General features: G+C 40.1%; 1 protein-coding gene across 6 annotated transcripts in view; it reads right to left on the bottom strand.

Annotated features, from left to right (window-relative positions):
- The window catches only part of LIMCH1 (LIM and calponin homology domains 1), a 318,608-nt gene that overhangs the window by 188,764 nt on the left and 105,439 nt on the right, over positions 1–24,405 (bottom strand). For all 6 annotated transcript variants that reach the window (XM_084900375.1, XM_084900385.1, XM_084900380.1 and 3 more), the window contains exon 2: positions 2,197–2,267. In XM_084900375.1, coding sequence (XP_084756501.1) covers positions 2,197–2,267 — 71 coding nt within the window. The remainder of the gene's footprint in view (positions 1–2,196; positions 2,268–24,405) is intronic.

The raw sequence follows: 24,405 nt of genomic DNA on the forward strand, positions 1-24,405 counted from the left end.
CATGGGGGAGGCCATCTTTGACCACATGGGGGCGGCCATCTTGTGTGTTGGAGTAATGGTCAATTTTCGTATTACCTCTTTTTTATATAGGATGTATATATGTGTTTTTATTGATTTCAGAGAGAAGAAGGGAGAGAGAGAGAGAGAGAGAGAGAGAGAGAGAGAGAGAGAGAGAGAGAGAGAGAGAGAAACATCAAGGATGAGAGAGAATCACCAATCAACAGCCTCCTGCATGCCCCCTACTGGGGATCAGGCATGTGCCCAGACCAGGAATTGATCCATGACCTCTGATTCATGGATTTACACTCAACCACTGAGCCACACCAGCTGAGCTGTGTGCCAATGTCTTTAGATCCAGATCCTTGCTTTCAAATGAGCCTCCTCAATCCCAAATCAGGCAGGTGATATTAGCCCCTGACAGATACACTCTTGGAGATGGAGTGGAGAGGTGGATGCCTACAAGAATCTTTGGAACAAATGTTAAGTAAAAAAAAAAAAAAAAAAAAAAAAAAAAAAACTGGTACCAAAGACCCACTTCAACAGGTTAAGAGAACACTATGGAATAAATTAGATCAGGTTCTGGGTAATCTATTAACACTAAGAGAGGGCTAAGCCCAGAATCATTGGAGAAGCTGGTGCTAGAATACAAGGGAAGTGCTGAGAGTCTGTCTGGGCTGTCTCTGGTGCGATGCTAACCCACTCTGGACCACCTATGAGATGAGCTCTGATAACGAAGGGAAATGATCTATAGGGTGTAAGTATGAGAAGATAGCACAGGAAGGAAGGCATGGGAACAGCTAGCTGGGGGTGTAAATTTCTCTTTGAAGAAAGCAGGGCAGTGGGGAGCAGGAATAAAAAGATGCTGACATGAAATGTGTTGAAAGGCGATGCACAATAACCAACATTTTTATACAAATGTAATTTGGGGCGGCATCTGATCCACACGATACCATTGAAGTATATGGAATACAAAGAAAGTATATGGAATAGGCAATAGGTGTAAAGTTTTGATTACCATTTTTAGAGAGGGAAAGAGACTAGAGGAGGTTAATTCATTTAATGGGTGAAGTAAGGAACTGAGTGTCTAGTTCTCAGGCTCTGAAACCCATGCTCTTTCAGCTACATCGGTGGGTGGGCCCCAAACAATATTCTGAAGTTGCCAATATTAAGAGTGGATTCTATGTGATTCCATTACACAAAGTTCAAGATGAGATAAAGCAGATGCTATGATGATAGAAATCAGAACAGTGCTTTTCTGTAGGAGGTTGGGATGGATGGGAAAAGGACATGAGGGAACTTCCTTTTCTCTATCATGATCCGATGTAGGTTATATGCATGTACACTGTTTTCAAAACTTATCAGAATGGAAACTTGGGAGCTGTGTGTTGCATGTCTATACATCTCACCTCAATAAAACAAAAACCAGTACCGAAATGACAGAAGCTATTAAATAAATTCAAAACATTTGAAATCTTGATGTGAAGTGTGTCTATTCACCTAGGACCATTAAGGTTCTAGCTCTCCTTGTCCAGAACTACTTCAGAGGAAGTGCTTGATTCCTTCATCACACAGCACCCTGTGACAAAGCCCGGGCTGAGAACATAGACATTAGCACTGCAGTCATGGTTCATATTTTAATTTTGCCAGCAGCGCACATTAAACATATTCCAACCAGTTCAGGGAGCAGGCCCAGCGAGGAACACCACCTGGCGTGCTTGAAGCTGCTGTGAGTAAACAGAAGTGCTGTTTGCACTGGGCACAGGCTGCTTTTGTTTGAGGGGTTGGGGGTGGGGTGGGGAACAAAGAGAGAAAAGTTGATACTTTTTTTTTTTTTAATTGATTATGGTCTCACATAATTGTCCTTATTCCCCCATTCCCATCCCAAACCCCTCCACAATTTGGTCCACATCCATCCAATTACCTGGGCCCAGATTCTCACCTGGTGAAAGTGGGTTGGAACTGGGTACCAGCTACCATAAAGTCCTTCCTTATCTCGTCTGAAATTGCCACAGAGCCCACCGCTCTACTGAACACCGACTCCCTCACTTGTTTACCGCTTAGCCCAGTGATTTTTTTTTAAATTTCAGATTCATACTGATTACATTCCAAACAAAACACTGGAAGTTCTACCTACACACTAAATAGCATTAATAATTTTTCTTGAATAAAAACCAACCGGATGCAGACTATACTTACTCGCACAGAAGGATTCCGTTTTCTAACCCTGTCCGGAAATCTTTGTCACCAAAGCTCCTGCCGGTTACTTGCTGGAAAAGAAAAAGAAAAAGAAAGCATCAAGTTTTTTTCTTTCTTAATCAGGAAGCACAGTGATTAAACATGTGTATACTTAAGAGCCTTGAAACAACTGGTGGCATGCTAAGAATGGGGAAAATCTGTTAGGTCTGAATTTCCTTTCCATGTGTAGTTTTGCTTAGATCAGCTAATCTTAAATTTAGACCATTTCTTTGAAGGTTTTTTTTTTTTTTTCTTTCTATTCATTACTTTTGAAAATATCTGTTGTTCCTGATAAGAGTGTTACTCTTCTGCTCTGGCCATGTTAAGTCAAGGCCACAGCCTCCTTCATCCTTAGGATCCAACCCATATACTTTCAAAAAAGCCTACGAGAAAGTACCACCTAAGGATGAAATATCAATTTGTTAAAATGTTAAAGAGGCAAGAGAGGAAGACACAGACCCCTAACCTTGACAGACTAACATTTAGACAGAAAGATTAACGCTCATATTCATAATGACATGGAGTAAAAAAGGAAAATAAAGGCGGGAAAAGAATGAACTGTGACAGCACAGGACTGAGGGCCAATCTTGATGCCCCTGGCTCTCAGCTGCCCTTTGCCTAGGCACTGGGGCATTTCTTTGTTCATTCAACATTTTTTTATCATCTACAACATGCCATGTAAATATGCGTACTATAAACTGTAAAGCAACCTCTAAAATAGCAAAATCAAAAGTTATAGTCAATAAGCCAAGAAAAGAGATCAAAAGAAATCATAAAAATACTCTACCAATAAAAAAGGCAAAAAGGAAAAAAAGAAAAAGGAATACAAAACAGATGTAATAAATAAAAAGCAAATGGCAATATTGTAGACTTAAACCTAACTATATCAATAAGTGCATTAAATATAAATGGCCCAAACATCCCCACTTAAATGACAGAGATTATCAGATTGGATAAAAAAAGCAAGATTCAACTATATGATGCTTATAAAAAATGAGCTTTAAATATAAAGATAGAAATGGGTTAAATAGAAGAATAGAATACGATATACCATGCTAACTAATCAAAAGAGAGCTGGAGTAGTTACAGTAATATCAGACAAAGGAACTTCTAGAACAAAGAATAATTCAGGAACAGAGATATTCATTTCATAATTACAAGGGGGAAGACACAACAATCCTAAACATCTTTATACCTAATTTAAAAAAAAAAAAAAAAAAAAAAAAAAAAAAAAAAAAAAAAAAAAACTCCATAATACATAAGCCAAAATAGATGAACCTGCAAGGAGAAATAGACAAATTCACAAGTAGTCAGATATTTAATATCTCTCTTTGAAAACTGATAGAACAAGCAGACAGAAAAGCGATAAGGATAAAGAAGAATTGAACAACACTATTAATCAAGTAAACTTAATTGATATTTTTAGGATACTCCAATCCACAAAGCAGAATATATATTTTTCTTCTTATGTTCACAATGAAAATTTATTGAAATAGATCAGTTTCTGGATTAAAAAACCAAACTCCATAAACTTATAAGAATTCAATTCATAAAAAAGTATGTTATCTGACTGACCACAAAGAAATTAAATCAGAAATTAACAAAAGAAATATTTCTGGAAAAATCCACAAGTAATTTTAAACTAAGTAACACAATTTTAAACAACCTTTTGATTAAAGAAGGAATCAACAGAAATTAGAATGCATTCTATAGTGAATGAATATGGCAATATAAAAAAGTATGGAAAGATGCTAAGGTAGAATTTGGGAAAAATGTATAACACAAAATATCTAAATCAGAAAAGAACATTTCACATCAATGAATTCTGCTTCCAAACTAAGCAAATGAAACCCAAATTAGGTAGAAAAAAATACTTTATACCAGAATTGAAATCAAATAGAAAACCAAAAAGCAGTAGAGAAAAATCAATGATATAAACAGCTGTTTCTTTGAAAGCAATAAAATGCTAAACCTTCAGCCAGGTTGATAAATCTTCAACTAATAAAATTGATAATCTCTGGTTTTTAGCCCAAAACAGAAAAACACAACTTATCAGGAATGACAGAGATGACATCATTTTATATTTTACAGACATGAAAAGAATAATAAATAAATAGTATAAGTAAATTTGTGACAATAAATTCACCAACTTGGATGAATGCGAAAAATTCCTTGTACAAACAGTCAAAGTTCATTCAGCAAAGAAACAGATAACCTTTCCTCACCGCCACACCCCTCAAAAATGCCAGGCCCAGAAGACCTGCTTTGTAAGTTATATCAAGTATTTAAGGAAGAAATAATGCAATCCTACACAAACTCTTCCATACAATTGAAGAGGAAAGAATACAGTTCATTCTATTTGGCCAACATTACCCTGCTTCCAAAACCAAAGACATTACCAGACACAGAGAGGTAGAGGTAGAGGTAGAGGTAGAGGTAGAGGTAGAGGTGGAGGTGGAGGTGGAGGTGGAGGTGGAGGTGGAGGTGGAGAGGAGAGAGAGAGAGAGAGAGAGAGAGAGAGAGAGAGAGAGAGAGAGAGAGAGAGAGAGAGAGAGAGAAGAAGAAGAAGAAGAAGAAGAAGAAGAAGAAGAAGAAGAAGAAGAAGAAGAAGAAGAAGAAGAAGAAGGAGGAGGAGAGAGAGAGAAGGAGAGGGAGAGAGAGAAGTATTTAATATCTTTAAATATTTCCCTATTTTCCTAAAACTTTCTATAATTAATACATATTACTTTTAATCATCAGAAAAATGAGGAAGAATTTTTTTTTTAAAGAGCAGTTTAAGAAAACTAAATGGTCCCAACTCTTTTTTGTAAACCAGAGTTCCGTTTTATTATAAATATCATTACCACTCCCACAATTCACAAGCCAATATAAAAGTCCAGAAAAAGAAGGAAGGAAATTCCTTTGTTAGTATCCTCTTACTCTTATTTGAGGGGAAGTGAGAAAAATGAATAAAAAGTAGTTCTTTACTGTTTGCAAATATCTAGCCTTTTTCCCCCCCAAAGTAAATTAATAAAGATTCCCTTTTAAAAGCTAAGATTTTAATCACTTTAGCTTTTGCTTTCCTGAACCTATGAGTACCATTTATATCCTCAAAGTACACTAATATTTTCTATAGAACTAAACTCTATTCACCAAAAAGTGATTAGGAGGCTTTCAAAACATTTTTTCCCCAGGTCTTCCTTTACATTTTTGTTAAAAGTATGTTCTAGTGCAAATGGTGCTAACATTGAGAACTGAAGATAGTTTAGCTACCTTTGTTACAGAATTTCTGGCTAGATTAATCAGGGCCTTTCTCCATTTATTGAGCAAGGATGATGAATGGGGGCCTAGAGACAGAAACTCAAAAGAGACATGACCACCATATACAAAAATCTCAAAGACTGGGGAAGGAAGCACATATCTAAACTTTCACCATTAATAAAAGATAACACAACTATTAAGATTATAAGAAAATATTGGTGGACACAGACCACCTAAAAGGCCCATGTACTATTTAAAATTGTCTTGCATATGATGCATAGTCACTAAAAAATTTCAAGTAGAGTTGATTTGATAATCCAATGTCAGTATGCTAATCAAAATGCTCCAACTTGTAGTTTGATTAAATTCAATCTCTTAGACTCCCAATTCTGGAGACAGAAATAGGCACCATGCATTTGGAAGAAGGTTCTTATTTCTACCTCTGTTTCCCTCCTTCGTTCCTTCCCTCCCCCCTTTCATGTGTCCGTCCATTAGGTCCCAGCATAGCCTTCACATTGCTCTCCACTGACCAAATGCCATCGACTCTTCCAAGCCCAGGTCACTGAGTACAAAGCCACCTGGACCTTTGTTAGGAAAGTCAACAGCTATTCTGAATAGACTCCAGAAATTCAACCAGGAGGTTGCCGCTAAAAAGTCTGGTTCTTAAACCAGCAGCAGCATCTTCACCTAAAATTAATATTTAAAAACACTATCATTTTTTCCACCCCTTCCAAGACCAACTTAATCAGAACCAGCATTTTAAAAAGATGTCCATGTGATTCATATGCAGAGTAATTTTGACTAAATTTACTAAACTAAGCCAGCCTCTAAAACAGTAAAATCAAAAGTTATCGTTACAAATCAGAAAGGGAGGACCTTCCATTTGGAATTGAGATTTTGGATCACGTGTCTCAACAACTCCTGTCAGCATCATCTTTATGATGTGTTTACAATATCAAACTCCGAAGACTGCTAATTTAATTCCAAAGACTGCTAATTACTGTTCCTTTCATGACAGTATAATCCGTTGCTATTAAAAAAAAAAAAAATAGCTGCCCAGAATCAACTACCATCTCCCAAGTGCATGTGCAGAGGAAGCGTAAAGTGACTGCCCAGACCCTTCACTAATCTCACCTGGATCCTGACTGACTGAGGACTCCCAGGAACCTTTCAGACAAGACACCAGCCAAGCCATACTGTTAGGATCACTGTCCAAGGACACAGAGCAGGATGGGAAAGATTAGTAGGACTATAAAAGAGACAGAGATAGGATGGATGGGGTCATGGGTCATGGGGTCATGGGGTCATGAGGTAGATGGAGAGAGAGCCCAGGTTCAGGAGCATTCAGGGTCTAGCAGGGAAGAGCAGCATGAAACATCAGGAGCACTTTGTCATTCCCCTGAATTCTGCTCTCCACACCTTGCTGGATCCTCACCCATCTGATCAATTAATACTTGCAACTCCATTCTTGCAATTGTTCAGCTTAGTCATGCTTGATCCTGATCTTCCACACCCACGCATACCCACCAAAATCCTGTTGATTCTCCCTTCAGAATTTAGTGAGAACCCATCACTTCTCCCTGCCTCCACTCTACCACCTTACTGCGCCATCTTATACCTAGCTGAGACTTTCTTAATAATAGCCTCACTGCTTTCACCTTCACCTCCCTTCTATCTGTTCTCAACAGGGTAGCTAGGTAATCCTGTAAAGTTAAATCTTGCCACTGCTGTACTCAAAACTCCCAATGCCTTCCATCTCACGCACAGCAAAAGCCAAAGCTCCTGCAGTTCCCTGAAGGCATTCAACATAAAAACAAACAAGCATACATGGCCTATGTTTCTCAGTGGTTAGAGCATCGGCTAAATCGGTCCTACATACTGAAGGGTCACAGATTTGATTCCCAGTTAAGGGCACATACCTGGATTGTAGATTTGATCCTGGTAGGGGGTATGCATGGGTGGCAACCAATCAATGTGTCTCTCTGTGTTTCTCATCTTATCTGTCTCTCTCTCTCTCTCTCTCTCTCTCTCTCTCTCTCTCTCTCTCTCTCTCTCCTTCCCTCCATCCCTCCCTCTCTCTCTCCCTCTCCCTTTCTCCCTCTCTTCCTCTTTCCCTCTCTATCTCTCCCTATGCTTCTACCTCTACCTCTATGTCTATCTCTATCTCTCTGTCCCGCCCTCCCTTCCTTCCAACAACTCTAAGAATCAATGGAAAAAATATTCTCAGGTAAGAACAAAAAACAAAACCAACAACAACAAAAAATACAAGCAAAAAACAAACAACAACAAAACACCTACAAACTAGCTGTAGCACATGGGCAAAACTATGAGATAACCCCATGATTTTACATGGGGCATATGAATCTACACATCTCCCCATTCAAGGGGATCGATCCTCAGAAGCACTTATGTTGGCAATTATGTCACCAACTATACCCTGTGTGCCTTTCAGGAAAGCCCAGTATCAGATTCTGCCCCTGCTTTATGGCTTAGGGTTAATTCACTTCCATTACTAACCTAAATACTTGTTGGAGGGACATGTGTCAAATCAAAACATTCAATGAATGAATGATTTATCAAAACTTTGATGGTTTTAAAGGAAAAGAAAAGATTTCATGTACTTTAGCAATTAAACCCAAAGCAGAAGCAAGAGGACATCATGATGTGTTATCACACTATTTTATGCAACTAATTACTGAGGAAGCTCATCTATATTTTGATTTCCTTCCCAGAGAACTAAACAGTAATTATGTTTCTGAGTTTGTCCATATTAATGGCACCACTCTAAATGACTCAAATAATTGAAATGTAAGGAGTACAAAAAAAAGTCTAATAAAGAAAACCACACAACTTATGGAAGCATTTTTATGATGTGTTTATCATGTAACACATTACATAGCATGATGCTATACTTCACTAATTACTGCGTTACCATTGTTATTATGTAATTGCCATGAACAGGAAAAGACTGCCAAGAATCACTCTCTCAGCCTGATTATTACCATTTAAACAAACTGTATTTCATAAATGTTTTCATTAAGCTTCAGTGTTGTTTTGTTAAGCAATCTGGTGGCTATACTACAGACAATTAATAAACTGAAGGACGAAGATTGTAACTTAATTTTCGAAAGCCTTATATGATCTTAAGAGGAGATTCTATTGGCTGACAAAATACTGGTCCCTAGATTCAAGCAATTGAAAAAATAACACACAACATATCAGTAGATTTTTTTTTTTACTTAACTTTTGAAAGGAATAGATATTTTCTCTCAATTGTTGTACAAAACAAGTACACTTTTCAGAAGGCTGTGATTTCCTCCTATAAACACTAAATGGGCATCACACCTCTTTAAGTCTCTGGAGAAGATTTGTGGCTCATGATGCCCATTTATCTTCTGATCATATTTGACTTATCTGACAAGAACATTTCTGCATATTTTATACCTGAATTGTAAAATAAACCAGAATAGAATTGCTCTTATTTTTCACATTTAATAAGAATAAATTAACTGCTATTTCTGTCTCCTTCTGGGGTTGCTAGAAAAGTCAAATCAAGATTCTGTTGAAACTCTTTGTAAACATGAGCAAGAATTAGCAATCAACCTATCAGTCATCTACTGAATACCTATTTCATGCCAGGCATTATAATAGGTGTAAGACTAAAATAAAATAAAAAAAGATCTGGAGCCTGCCCAGTAAGAATCCACAATCCAGGGGGAAAGATAAAACATTACAATGTAGTAGGTGTTGATAGGGAAACATGGAAAGAGATCCACAGGAACATGGAGGAAGCAATGCATACAAATTGCATGGCTGAAGCAATAGTTGATTGATAAGTAGTTTGCGTTCATTTATCAACTACCATATGCCCTCACTGTTCTAAATGCTTGTCACATATTAATTTATTTAATCCTCAAAACAACTCAATGAGGTGGGTCCGTTATCATCATCTCCAGTTTAAAGTCAAGGAAACCTAGACACGAATAGGGTAAGTCACTTTGTGCAAGGACACCAAGCAAGTAAATAGCAGAACCTAGACGTGAGCCCAGATAGTGTGACTGCAGAGTTCATGCTCCTAGGCATGATTCTATGCAGCTTCTGAGCAAAGGAATGAATTCTCTCTGCCCGAGACAGTCAAGGAAAGCCTTCGAGGGGCTGGCATGTGAATTGGTTCTGAGGGATAAGAAGGGATTCCCCAAAGGAAGGAGATAAAGTAGGGCACTGCAGGCAGACAGCAAGGTCTGTACAAAGGTTTCTTTGAACCAAGAGGGAACGTTCTAAGGGCTGAGCCCAGGGGACAGGCAGGGAGGAAGGAGGGAGAGGGAGGAAATTAGGTGCCAAAGGAGGCATGGCCCAGATGATAAGGAACTTGTGTGTCAGAGCTATGGCTTATTCTTGATCCTGAAACAAAAGGTGCCGCAGAAGATGGGAGTAAGGAAAGGATTCTTCCCATCATTCTCCCCATTTTCAACTTATTCCCCATTCCTAAAGAGAATTTCTTCTGCTTGGTGCTCACAATGAACTCCTCCCAGACTTTCCCATCCCCATATTATAGCCCAATGACCTCACTGTTGGGATCATATTGAGATTGAGACCATCTAGCCCAACTTTCCATCGCACCACCAGCCCAACCTGCACACATACCATACCTGAACCTATTTTTCATCTTTTCCTGCCAGCTCAAAAGAAAATAAATACACTTCCTCTTTCCTCTATCAAAGCTATGGATCCCATTCTTTCTCAGCCCTAGGTGTTGCCTTTATCTCAACCTTACCCCTTGGTTCATAATATCTTTCATCTCTCTGCTGGTAGCACAAGTCTCCCTTTCTTCCTAAAAACGCTAATTCAATCCCAACCTCTTTAACCCACCATCCCAGTTTCCCCTGCTTTTGACTGTTCAGGCTCCATCTTTGAGTACCCTGTATCCATTCCCCTTATCTTCATAGCTCAGCTGCCTACCAGTTGTCCTCTTTTAATTCACTGAAAACTTTTAAAGGGTTAAGAGCAGAGACCCATGATTTTGAGATCCACTAGCATAAGCTAAATCATACACAGATTCATGAACATCTACCAAGCCTCAGCTTCCCTACTTACAAAATGGTAATTATATCTACTCCGAAGTTTTGCATGAAGAGTAAGTGAACTAGTATATGTCAAGCCATTCCCATAGTACTTGACCCACAGTCAGAGCTCAGGAAATTTCACTGTCAATATTGGCAGTAATGCTAGAATTGTCATAGATTTCATCCTTGATTTCTCACTTTCCAATATTCTCAGCAGCTCATTCTGCCCTGGTTTAATGATGCCATGCTTTACTGGTTCTCCTCTTAAATTCCAGTATTGCCTAAAGACATTTTCTGAGCTAAAAGTCATTTTCTCCTTTAACCTGAATCAAAGTCTCAGAAGTAGGAGAGTAAACCACTCCCTCCTTTCCAAACACTTGTCTCTCCCAGGCCTCCTCACCACCAAACACTCCTGACTTTTTTCCTACTTCATTCAATAAATACTCCTTTCTCTGCTGCCTTGGGTACTTATACTTCATTCATTTCCTAGTGAAAAACATGGTGTGTTTTTTTCTTCACTTTCCCTTTTTCTCTTTCCAACCACACATTCCCCTTCCCTGGGTAGTCCCATACCCTTAAATATCTCATATATGATAATTCAGACATTTTTATGAATTTAAATCTCTTGCCTCTAATTATTCTGCATTTGGTAACCCATACCTTTCTCTACATGGCTCTGGCCCTTTTTCCCTGAAGTCCAGAATCAAATATCCAATTTTGTACTCAACATCTCTTCTTGACTACCTAATAAACAAGTCACACGTAAGATCAAAACAAAACCCATCGTATCTGTCCCCTGACCCAACCTATGTTCTACCTCTCTGGTCTTCTCCATATCAATGTATGGCACCACCATCTCCACCCGCAATGACACAGAGGTGCATTCAAACCATCAGGAAGAACAATGCTCCTCCCTTCACAATGTATTTAAGATTTGCCCTTTCCCTCTGTCTCTACATGACCACACTAGTTGCAGCAGCAGCCCTGCTTGCATGCTGGCCCCTGCACAGACCATCTCTCACACAGCACCCAGGAATCTTTCTATAGATCCATCTCATGTCCCTTCTCATTACACCAGCATAAGTCCAAGTATGTTCACAACCTCTTCATTTTACAGATGGGAAAAAATAATGTCCTGCAAACGAAGTGACTAGCTCAAGGTCATACAGCTAGCTATCAGCAAGGAAGACTAGACTCGAGTCTCTCTTCACCCATGCCAGGGCCTCAGTGCCCACAACATTGCCTTCAGAAAGCACTTCTTTTTGAGACACTGATATGGCTACACTCTCCTGAACAGCAACAGCTCCTTACATCTATTCAGTTCGGCTTGGCAAAGAAACAATGCAGAAGTCCAGGCCTGAGGTTGCTTAATCAACATTATCAGACCCTGATCCTCTCCAGTGCTAGCTCTGAGTGCTTAACAGTGAGGATAATAGAATGCAATCTGCAGAATCCATTTATATTTTCATCGTGTCATCAGAAAACCAGAAGGCGCTGTTTAGAGCCACAGATTGACAGACTCCGCTAAGAAAAAACCTAATTAAGAATGCAGGCGATGCTCAAACGCACCCTGGGAGCATTAAATCCTCTGATCCAGCCTTTGTGCACTCCAGACACAGAAAATGGGTCAGTCCGGGAGCATGTGAGTGGGTTCAGCAGCAACGGCGGCTGCACATCCTCAAGCTGTTCTTGCCTTACTGAGAGTCCGAACAGATGCCACCAAGAGCGTCAGACAACACTCAAAGTGAGCTTCTTACAGCATAACGTGGTAGCGACTGATTTGGGAGCAAAGAGAAAGATGAGTCCAAAAGGAAAATGCTCCTGGAGTCGTTCTGGGCTCTGCGTGTTTTCTCCATTTCAAGGAGTAGGGACCTGCATCAGCCACAGTGTTCCTTTCACCTGGGTACCATGTAACTCCACTAATTTGGGCAAATCAGTGTAGGTAACTGTCATCCAGTCCTCAGCACAGTGAGAAATAAGACCTTTGAATTGGGCAAATCTGGAGTCAAATTTCAGGTCTGACACTCAGGGGCTGCGTGACACTGGACAAATGGCTTCATTTCTCTGAGCTTGCACCCTTATCTTTAAAAGATGGTTGCAGGAGCCTGTTTTGTGAGGTTGTTAGAGGTTACAAGTCATGAGTGGAAAGGTTCAGGAGGACATTTTTTCCCCTAAGTTTCATGGTGACAATTTTTGTTCAAAAGAAAGGGATGTAGTTGAGGCAGATTTGTCACTGCGCTGATGGACCTGGGGCTGTGGGTCTGAGTACAGAATCGCACAGGGAAGCCGATGTGATAACCTCCCACACACTGTTCAGGTGAACTGAGACCATGAGAAAACCACTGTGCATGTTCAGAATATGATCCATTTTATGAAAAAATTGGCCTTAAAAATGCCAATGTCATGACAAAAAAGTGAAGGATTGCTATTCAAAATAAGAGACTTAAGAAACATACAACCAATTATCTTGCATGCTCCTTAGTAAAATCTTAATAGAACCTTTACAAATGACACTTTGGGCCCAATTGCAGAATCTGAATACACACTGGTCATTTGATAATATCAAGGGCTTCACTTTATTAACAGTGACAATGTCATGGTGGCTAGGTAGGAGAATGTTCTTACATTTTGCAGATGCACACCAAAATATTTAGAGGAAAGGGGGTCTGATGTCTGTCATTTTTTTTGAAATCATTGGAAATATGATGGGGATATGTGTGAATGTGTGCGTGTATGTTTGTGTAAGAAGTAAATGTAGAAAATGTTAACAATTATTGAAACTAGACAGTAGGTATATGGGTTTCCTTGATTCAATTCCTTCCTACCTTGCTCCCTCTGCCCCTCTGTCCCTCCCTCCATCCCTCCCTCCTTTCCTTCGAATGTTTCCAAATATTCATAATAAAATGTTGTTGGGTTGAAAGTCGTTCAGCTGCCCAGGGAAAGTACTCAGGTTAACCTGTACAACTCCGGCTCATTTATTTCTAGGAGCATTTGCTCATATTTGTTTTCACTATTAACAGTCACTTATCAGTTCACTATCAATCATTTCATTTATATTCAACCCATACTCTCAACTGCTCACCACACAGAAATGGCACTTGCCAGCCATTGGATCAGCAAGACGTTAGCACTGAGGATGGAAGGAAGAGGGGGTCAAGCCTTCCCAATGTTGGCCAAGAACTGGAACTAGAGGCTCTGTCAAGTACACACAGTCCAGTGACAGCTGTAGAGCGGTGTGAAGAACTGATCAATTTCACCATTTGATATTCTAATAACTGAATCATTTTTAGTGAAGAATCCAAAGTAACCACAGAACTGTTGTACTTTGTCAGGACTTGGCATTTAAAAAGGCATCAAAGTCAAGTTAGAAAACTACTAGAATTCATCCAAACAAGTTATTAGATTCCCAAATGAAAACAAACCATGGTGAAATGTCATCATACAGACAGGATGATCACATTCTAAACAGCCTGTCCTTTAAAAAGTTGGTACGACTTGGGCAACACAACTATGAAGGCAAACAAGAAAGCGAGCAACATAAAATGAGAGTGGCTTTGAGAAGGAGGGAGGCATTATGGCAGGGCTCAGGTTTCCAGGCTGGCACAATTCTACTTCATGAGTTAAGATCCACTCCTTGATCCAATAAGTCTAAGGCTGCTCACCTTAAATAAGAAACTAAGTTATGCATTTGTTTTATGTAGCTTTCTGTAATTGTGTTATATTTTACAATTAAATGTAGCTTAACCTCCATATTGGCTCAACTTCACTTTTTTTCTCTCTCATTAGCCACCAAAGCCATTTCCATTTGTTTTAGCCAGAAAATACTTTGTAGTGATAAACACCACTTTTATGAAGTTTTTCATTAAAATATAACAGAAATACACTTCCATCTAATAATATTCCTAAGGTCCACTGTTGAAATGGTGGCTGGGATGCACACATGCCCACTGCTTAGTGTAGTGATTGGCAAACTCATTAGTCAACAGAGCCAAATAGCAACAGTACAACGATTGAAATTTGAGAGCCAAATTTTTTAAACTTAAATTATATAGGTAGGTACATTGTTATTAACTTAATTAGGGTACTCCTAAGCTGGCCTTTGCTAAAAACTCAAGGGGCCAAAGAGCTGCATGTGGCTCTCGAGCTGCAGTTTGGCGACCAGTGGCCTAGGGTATTTTAAAACAAGCATTTGAATATTGGACACAGGAGCCAATATGCTATTTGGCTTTGGAACATAAAAGACGTATCTTCTTCAAAGAGTTTGCCATTTAAATGGCTCTAGGCAGGCGCTTAGGATTGGGAATGGCCATAGTGCCCCTCACCCCATCTTCCATCAAAGGTTCTTTTGTTCGGATCACACAGTTGTCTAGCGCCACCTTGTCAGGCTTGGTCAGAGGCCCAAAGTCAAGATAACCAAGTCCTAGTCACAGTTCTGCTAACTTCCAGCAAATCACTTCTCTCTCTTAGTCTCAGACAGCTCCACCCAAGGCTGCTGACTCTGAGTCCTCTTCCACCCTAGCCTTTCACCTTGGCATTTTGATGATAATAGGACCATCATTTATTAAACCTTAATCCACTCATATACCCCTCAGCTCCCTAATGGGGTAGTTAGGCTACCAGGACTGGTTACACAGACTGTGCCCTGGACAAGGGCCTCCAGCTGAGGAGACAAGGTGTGGCTAAGGCCAGCCTGAGCTCTTTGTCAAACCATTCAAACTCTACTGAAGAAAGAGGCCCATTTTCCTAAATCACACAGCACCACTCTCTGTACCCATGCCCATAAAGCCCACCCTAAGGTGCCATTTTGAGTTTATGCAAAATGGTACTCAGTGGGTTATCAGAGGCCCTGCTACAAGTACTGTTATTACCACTGTTATCCAGATAAACTGAAATACAGACCATTAAGTAATTTGCCCAGCTTCACAGAGCTGGCAGGTGGCAGAGCCAGGACTCTAATCTGGACAGTCTGACTCCTGACCTATGACCTTAACCAGCATACTATGTTGCCTACATATATCTGTGTCCCTGTTGACTTACCCCTATTATCAGTGAAATTGTAAATAAAGGCCTGACTTCCCATTGCGTGTGCCACCTTCTCTCTTCTATGTGCCTTTGCCTTAAACTGTGGAATAAAAAATAAACCCCTCAATTCTGAACATTTGTCAAAATGTCTGTACATTTAGGATCAATCACTCCATACCATGGGGGTGAAATAATAACAGTGTTTGGGATGTCACTGGAATTTCAGCTCTATACTTTAAAAATCCTCACAAATACCCAAAGAATCCAAATTAAAACAATCCTACACACAATTTGACCCTCTAGGGAATGAAAAATAAACATTGACTGGTGGGCAGTGTCTGAGGACAAGAAGAAAGGAAGGCAAGATGCCGCATTAAGGCCATTAGGCATTTCTATAACAAAAGGTTTGTGCTATGGCAGGAAATCTGTTCTCCTGGCTGGTTTGTGATAAAGACAGAGGGTGGTCCTCCCAGCACCCTGGGATGCCATTCATCTCTGAGTCTCACTGACACTGCAATGTGGTGGCTGCCTCCCGCCCCGCACACACCCCCTCCCCCTAAGGTGTTACATAGAAGAGTACAATCCTGAACTACAGAGAAATTAAAGAAAAAACAGGCAGGCTAGTCATTATAAATCTAATAGGTGAGAGCCACGTTAAACCAAAAACCAACAACCAATAATAACGGGGCCTTCTGACCACACAGCATCTTGAAATACTTCATTAATGAAAAGATAGGGGAGAGGAAAAGAGGTCTAAAATGTAGCTGTGTTATTGTTCGAATACATACTATGTTCTAATAGGTCCTTGGTTAGAGTTGTAATCAAGTCATTTTAAGAAATGGCTTAGAACCAAAGGTTCTGCTAAATGCTTCACATTGGTTCTCACTGTAGGGGAGAGGGGAGCCCTGACGTGTATCATTTGCCAGTCTCCCCCATGTAAACACTCCCACCAGAGGAGATTTCAAGTTCACCCTGATGTCACTAAACTCAGAAGGAGAAGTAGACGCACCGTCCTCTCTCCTGAGCCTTGTGAGCTGGCTCCAAAATACTGCTGCGGACTCGCAATGTGTATTGCATACACATCAGCTCCTCAAATAGCTTTGTGTCATTTCATTATGACATTGATGGCATGCCGTAGGTACTTAAAACTTGTTTACGGCAAATAGCCTATGGTAAAATCAGTTCCACTATATGTTGTCTTGCTTAGCGTGGCAGAACCTGTAACAATGTTAAGTGAGGACCTACTGTACATGACGAGGCTGAGAGCTCAAATGCAGTGTTTCAAGTGAATTAAAACTTCTAAATATCCTTGACATTAATAATTTATCAAATAATCATTGAAAACAAAGCATATATCTATGTAAACAATTAAATGCTTCTAAACTTTCATTTGCTCTTGTTCGTAAACAGTCAACATCTTACAGAAATACAGTCCATGGCCAAGTAAGTTTGGGGAATGCTGTGTGTGGTTTGTTTTGTGGTGTGTGTTTTTAATATGATGATATGTTTTTGTTTTTCAACTTTGAGCTACTCAGAGCTACTCTGATGCTATAACCTGTTATGCTTTCAGATAGCTTTTGCCAGTTTCCTGGCTAAGGAAGCAAAAGGTCTTTACTAAATTCCTGAAAATCAGAGCAATAACAATAGTCTAAAGAATAGGCTTGTCTCAAGCTTTTAAATCAAATCTAAAAACCTTACTTTTGCCCTGCTGAAGTATTTCCTAGCTGTGGAATATGCTCGGGTTCTTGAAAGCTTGTACCCTCTCTAGTCTTGAATTTGAAAACATATTTATTTCTTCTTCCTCCCCTTATAGGAGAGCCAAGAATTATATATAGCAAGACAAATAACTGTCCCCAATCCATTCTAGTGTGTAGTGATATAATTTTTAATGAAATAAGTTTTAGGCAATTAACCAGGCCCATTAGTCAACAGAGCCAAATATTAACAGTACAACGATTGAAATTTCTTTTGAGAGACAAATTTTTTTTAACTTAAACTTCTTTAATGCCACTTCTTCATAATAGACTCACCCAGGACGTAGTATTTTGTGGAAGAGCCACACTCAAAGGGCCAAAGAGCCGCACGTAGCTCGTGAGCTGCGGTTTGCTGACCACTGAACTAGGCTATAATCACCTTTTAGAGAAAAGGTTGTGAGAAAAACACAGCCCACTTCCACCATAAGGACACACACCACCCAAATGAGAGTGTTACCCACACCGCTCAGGAGGTGCTAAGCACACAGAACCAGCAGAGCAGACCAGTGGCTGCCTCACCACTGACTGACACAGAGAGCTGTTGTTTGCAAAAGGAAGAGTGGAGCACTGAGGCTGTTTGCAACAATCAACAGCTCTGTTCTTTCTCTTTTTTTCCTAATTGTTAGGACACCTGCTGCCTCAGTCTCTTTGGCCTCACCCATTATGCAGCATGTTGGTGGTGATGGGACGGGGATATGCCATTGCACACAATGACAGACCTGAGGAAAGACTAAGAACACGCAGCAAAGAATCCACACATTTCCTCTGCCCACTCTCGGGATCGCAGGTCCTTCGAAGATTCACTCCCACCCAAATTCATTGAGTGGCCACTTTATGGTATCGGGAGGAGTGAAAATGCAAAGACAATACTTGTCCTTCCAATGAAGTCCTTGCAGGATTTAATGATGATTTCATGGGGATTACCCTCCACATTTATCTTCTGGCCCAACCCAGAGAGGAAATTCAGAAGCATGTCCCCGAGTGTCCCATAGAGTCCTAACTCCACAGGATGTTGAGATGTGATGTGGAAAAGGGCTCCATAGCCAATTCAGTTTTGAGAATGCTGTTTTCCTTTAAAAATATAGTGTTTGGTATATATATATTTTTTCAACTTTGAGCTTCTCAGAACCAATAATATGCCAATGTACACTGAGGTCCTCCAGTGAGGGATAAAATAGTATTTCCTAGTGTGTCTGGGCTAGACTTTTGTTTGAGAAGGTCTCTGGTGGGTGGGACCAGTGTTTGTGGAACTTGCATTAGGAAACTGGCATTCTGCAGGGATGGTTAGCTCATAGCCTAGGGCTGTGGTTGGCAAACTGCGGCTCATGAGCCACATGTGGCTCTTTGGCCCCTTGAGTGTGACTCTTCCACAAAATACCACGGCCTGGCGAGTCTATTTTGAAGTAGTGGCGTTAGAAGTTTAAGTTTAAAAAATTGGCTCTCTAAAGAAATTTCAGTCGTTGTACTGTTGATATTTGGCTCTGCTGACTAGTGAGTTTGCCGACCGCTGGCCTAGTGGGGACTAACAGGCTCTCCCGCATGTTGTTTGGCCTTAACCGTACTGATCGCCTAGTACTTTCAATAATTGTAATAAGCCACCCTGATTTAAAAATCAAAACAGCTAATATTTAAACAATAGCAAAGCTTATTTTATTGCTTCTCTTGAAAAAAAAGAAAGTGGGGTAATGGGGCTCATGTGCCCACAGACTTGCCACAGAATAGTTTAAACCATATAGAAAATGTTAAAAACATCATGTAAGGCATCCTGTTCATAGTAACGTTAAGGAAAGAAAAATTACAAATGCACTTACTTGTGTATACGTGTTCAGATAAGTGAAATGAGGCAAGTGAGAGGCCTTCTGAACAGCTGGGAGGATGTGATTGGACGGGAGAGAGGAGGGATGTGTGCAGAGCTAAAGGAAACTCCAACACGCAAGCACAGGCTGAAATCAATGTCATAAAAATAGAGCACATGCTGCTTCGAAATACAGACACAAAACGCATGTTCATTTAAATGTGCTATTTAAATGAGGAACGTAGCAGTCAGGAATTTTAACCATTAAGTAGCTTTGAGCCACTTGGCTATTATATACAACCTCTGAGAGGTTAAGTCTGAAGGTTAAGGCTCTGAGAGGACAAACACTAGATATTTCTTAGCTATATGACTAAGTAATTCCCAAGACAATTTCCATCAAATGCCAGGTGCAAAAGCAATTACATCAAAATCCTCGCCAGTTCCACAGACCTGTAATAGCAGGGCCTCCAAGAACCAGTGAACCAGTTCGAAAATAATGCTGGAACCTCGGAGATCCTATTACTAAGAAGCAGAAATAGATTTTCAAGTGCTCGCTTTGAAATATTAAGCATGTTCCACCCAGATATTTCCACCATCCTAGAATATTTATTAAAAACCAATTCAAAGTGAGTCAGCTTCTAAAAGTTTCCTTGTGCCTGAAGTCACGATGCGTAGCAGTGTAATCTTTCCTTAATGTGATTAGCACATCATCAGAAACAAAACAATAAATAAAAAATATATTCTTATTAAGGAGTCAGATCTATGATAGGAGCTTGAAACAAGTTTCTTAACCTGAGTTAAGATCAAACTCTTGCTCTTCTACAATTTCTGTTATTTTTCTCATAATGATTTGCAATACTTATATTAACAACTCAAAGCCTTAACCTTCAGACTTCATTAGTCTTCTATCTATAGTCTCAAAAGAATACTTTACTTTCAAAAGCTTGGCATCCTTAAACACACAAAAAAAGATCACTCTCCAAAATCATTGAAACTACCGAAACTCCCCTAACCTTAGCACCATATTTTTCTACCTCAAAGCAAAAACTGTCTCTCTTTTTTTCTGAGCAGAACCTTGTAACTCAGGCCTCCTACTTCCTCTTCCTCTGGTCTCCTTCCTTCTCTCTGCTTTGCACTGCTAACCAAGCTGGGTGATCTTCAATACACTTCTTTGCATATTCCAGTCTTGATTCAAATATTTTAAAAGGTTTCCTATTGCCTTGAACACAAGCCCTAACTCTGGAGACTGCAAATCAAGGATCTGCTATGAGTCTATTCTTTGTGTGAATTCACCACATATACCTATGCCTCTTTGCGTGTGTTCATACCACTTACCATACCTGAAATACCTTTATTTATGTCCAATCTCATGTTCAAATCTCATAAAAATATGCTAAGATTTCCTCAAACTACACACTAGCCCCTGTATCCCTTAGTAAGCTAATTTCTCTCCAATTCCCAAAGCACTTTCTGACTTTTATACATGAAATAGATAGACAGAAGATCTGGACTTGAATCCTACTTTCACCACTAACTAGTTATGTAGCTCATGCCTTACCTGTAAAATAGGTAAAATAATAGCACTGATCTTATATAGGGATAAAATGTGATTGTGTATATGAGAGCACATGAAACTTATTAATACAATTTACCTTGAATTATCATTAATATTTGTATGTTTTGTCTCTGTACCCCTGAGTAGATTCATTCATTCAACAATTATCTACAGAGCACACATTCTGTGCCTGATAATGTTCTAGACACCAAGGATGTGGTCCCTGAATTTGTGATTGTTTAGTAGACAAGACCAATAACAAACAAAATAACATACAACATAAGCTAGTGATGAGCGCTATGAACAAAAATAGAGCAAAACAAGAAGATTAAAGGGGCAAAGAATTGATTGCTATTTGAGATATTTAAATTGATAGGCTTGTCCAAGGAGATGACACATAATCAGACATGAATGAAAAAGAGAGTGAGTGATGCTCATTTCTGTGAGAAAGCATTTCAGGCAGAGAAATACCAGTTCAAGGTCCACAGGTGGGTGTGAGCATGGAATGTCTGATAAAGAAAAAGGCAAATATAGCTGAAATGAAGCCAATAAGAGTGGCAGGATGACAAGATGAGGGCAGAGAGGCAGCTAATAGGTTCATGGGCAATAATCAGGACCTTGGAACCTACTCTCAGTGCTGTTCAAAGCCACCGAAAAGAGTTTTGAGCCTGGAGATGAGATGATTTGATTAAATTTTAAAATATTATTATGATCATTGTATAAAGAATTGACCTTGGGGGAGCAGGTGCAAAAGACTGGGAACAGGAAGACCATTGAGGACACCACTGCATAGTCTGAGGAAGATGGTAACCTGGACCAGGCTGGCAGTTGAGGGGATGATTAGAAGTGATCAGATCCTAGGTTTATTGTGAAGGTAGAAGCCAAATGGTTTGCTGATATGGAGTAACCAAATGTGAGGTGACAGTAAAGAAGCAGAGCTGGAAATGTTGGCATGTTTTGACCTTGAGCAACAGGGTACATGGTAATATAGCTATTAAGATAAGGAAGACTTGAAAAGAAGCAACTTTGGTGGAGGAAATCAAGAGCTGTATTTTGTTTCTACTAAAGTTAGATGACTGTGTGGTATCCTGGGGAGATGGTTAAATACACTAGAGCTCAAAGGAAAGGACAGAGCTAAAGATATACATTTGTATGTGGACCACACAATAAAATCACCCATCGCATATATAAGGTAATAGGTCTACATACTGAATCCTGGGCCAGCCAACAATTAAAAGTTGGGAAAAAGAGAAACAATTAATAGTCCAGCAAAGGAGAACAAGTAGGAAAAGCTAATGAGTTAGGAGGCCAGTTATAAGATGAGGATGTTATAAAAGCCAAGGAAGAAAAAATATTGGAAGAGGGCAGGAGTGGTTAATATCTCAATAATGTTAACAGGTTATATAGGATGAGAACTGTGAATTGTATTGTGTATTGTCTGTTGGATTTGGCCAATGGAGGGCACACGTAACCTTGACAAGAGTAACTTCTATAGAATGGTGAGGAGACAAGTACACCGGGGTGGATAAAGGAAGGAAAGCATAGTCAACTCTTGGACTGAGTGGATATGGAGAAGTAGACGGAGGTAGATGTACAGTTTAAAAGGGGCACATCCTAAAGGAATGACCCACAAAAAAAAAATGCTAAGTCAAAGATGTAGAAAAGAGAGGGATGACCAATGAGAGAGCAAAAAGTAAATCTTTGAATATGTGAGGGGATGAACATCAGAAGGGTGAGGCAATTTATTATAAAGGAGGGTAGGCAGAGTCCATGGGTACAGATGCAGGGTAGATGCTAGGTTTAGTGGTGGGAAGTTAGCAGTTCTCTTCAGATTGCATTTTAGAATCCATCAGTTGAAGATGAGAAAAGAATTAGGAAAAAAAACGTGAAGAGGGGGAAAGTGAACTAATACATGGGTGGTGAATAAGTGAAGGTATACGCTTCTCTAATTTTCCTCTCTGGCTCTCCTTCAAGAACCTTTACAGCCCTGGCTGGGTAGCCAGTTGTTTGGGCATCATCCTGTCCACCAAAAGGTCGCTGGTTTGATTCCCAGTCAGGGCCCAGGCCCCAGCTGTGGCTCCATCCCTGGTGGGAGATGTGCAGGAGGAAGGCAATCAATGTTTCACTCTAGCATTTAGATTTCTCTCTCTCTCTCTCTCTCTCTCTCTCTCTCTCTCTCTCTCTCTCTCTCTCTCTCTCTCTCTCTCTCTCTCTCATTTTGAATACATGTAGCCAGCGTCTTCAACACGATGAAAAATGCCAAGGACGGCAACCACGGCCCACAGCTCACATTTAGGGTCACCTTCATCTCTCATTTCGACAACTACCTGGGAGTCATTGATGAGGGGGACATTACGGGGAAACATCACTTCAAAGACTTGGGGAATCTGTACTGACTTAGAGGAGGCAGAAAATAGACCAGCATGGTCTGATTTCTGCGTTGTGACCACACTTGTCCGTTCCAGAGTCATATAAAGGATCCTATTTCCCCTGATGAAGAAGCAAGATTAACAGAGGCGCATGAGTGTCAGTCAGTGAAAGGAGGCTGGATTCATGTCAACTGCTTGGCTAGGAGGATGGGGATTTAAAATTATCCAGGTCCAGCTACCCAAGAGGTATAGTTTACCAACTTCCCCTCCTGAGCGGTTTATGGTCGTAAGCCCAATGGATTCCTCAGATGACCCTGTGACACTCCTACAAACGTCCTGGTGAAAGCTGCCTATTTGACCATAGTTAAGTGGAGCCATGATGACAACTGCTCTGCTGAGTGTTTTTGGAAGAAGGGTTTGAAGATCACTAAGATAAACACCTTTCCTGGGTTTCACAGGATAATGTGACAGCTTTGTAGCTTCTTAAAAATAAGAGTCTCTCCACAAGTGAGCTTCATGCACATTCCTAACAGAAAAAAAGCCCAGAGTTAGAAATCTGAGCTGCTACTTATGTGCTACACCCACCAAAGAACAGACAGGGTATACGTATAAACAGAACTCCAAAAGTTACAGAGTGCTGCTGCCAACTTCGATCTTATCTGAATGAGAGGGAAACAGATACCTTATGATGCAGGGCTACAAGCCTTACCCCAAACTCTTGAATTTGTCATTTCTTAACCTTCACACCAGTAATAAAATGTACATATTGTTTATTACGTAACAGTTCCAAGGAGCCTAGGGAAGTACCCTATAATCAAACGCAATTTTTGTGGCAAAACATTTGAAGAGAAACATTAAAGGGAATAAATAAAAAGAATTAATAGCCTGAAGTAATTTCAAATCAGGTCAGAGTTTTGCTACAAAATGAAATAGGGAGGGAAGGGAGGAAAGGAGGAAGGAAAGGAGGAAGAATCCTCCCCCTTGTTGCCCCCCCCACACACACACATTTTAAATTCTAAGCCCTGATAAGGATCATAAATTTGGGAGGCCCCAGACAAGGAGTTCATCAAGTAATCAAGAAAAGAAAGGGGAGCCCTAGCTGGTTTGGCTCAGTGGATAGAGCGTCAGTCTGCGGACTGAAGGGTCCCGGGTTCGATTCCGGTCAAGGGCACATGCCTTGGTTGCAGGCTCTTCCCTGGGCAAGGGCTCATGCAGGAGGCAACCAATCGATGTGTCTCTCTCACATCGACGTTTCTCTCTGTCTTTCCCTCTCTCTTCCACTTTCTCTAACTTGGGTGAAGATCAAAAAAAATAAAAATAATAAATAAATAAAAGGCCCTACTCACACACATTCATGAAAGAAAGAAAGAAA

The sequence above is a fragment of the Pipistrellus hanaki genome (genome assembly GCF_964339955.1).
Source record: "Pipistrellus hanaki genome assembly, chromosome: 1".
In the NCBI taxonomy this organism is placed as follows: domain Eukaryota; kingdom Metazoa; phylum Chordata; class Mammalia; order Chiroptera; family Vespertilionidae; genus Pipistrellus; species Pipistrellus hanaki.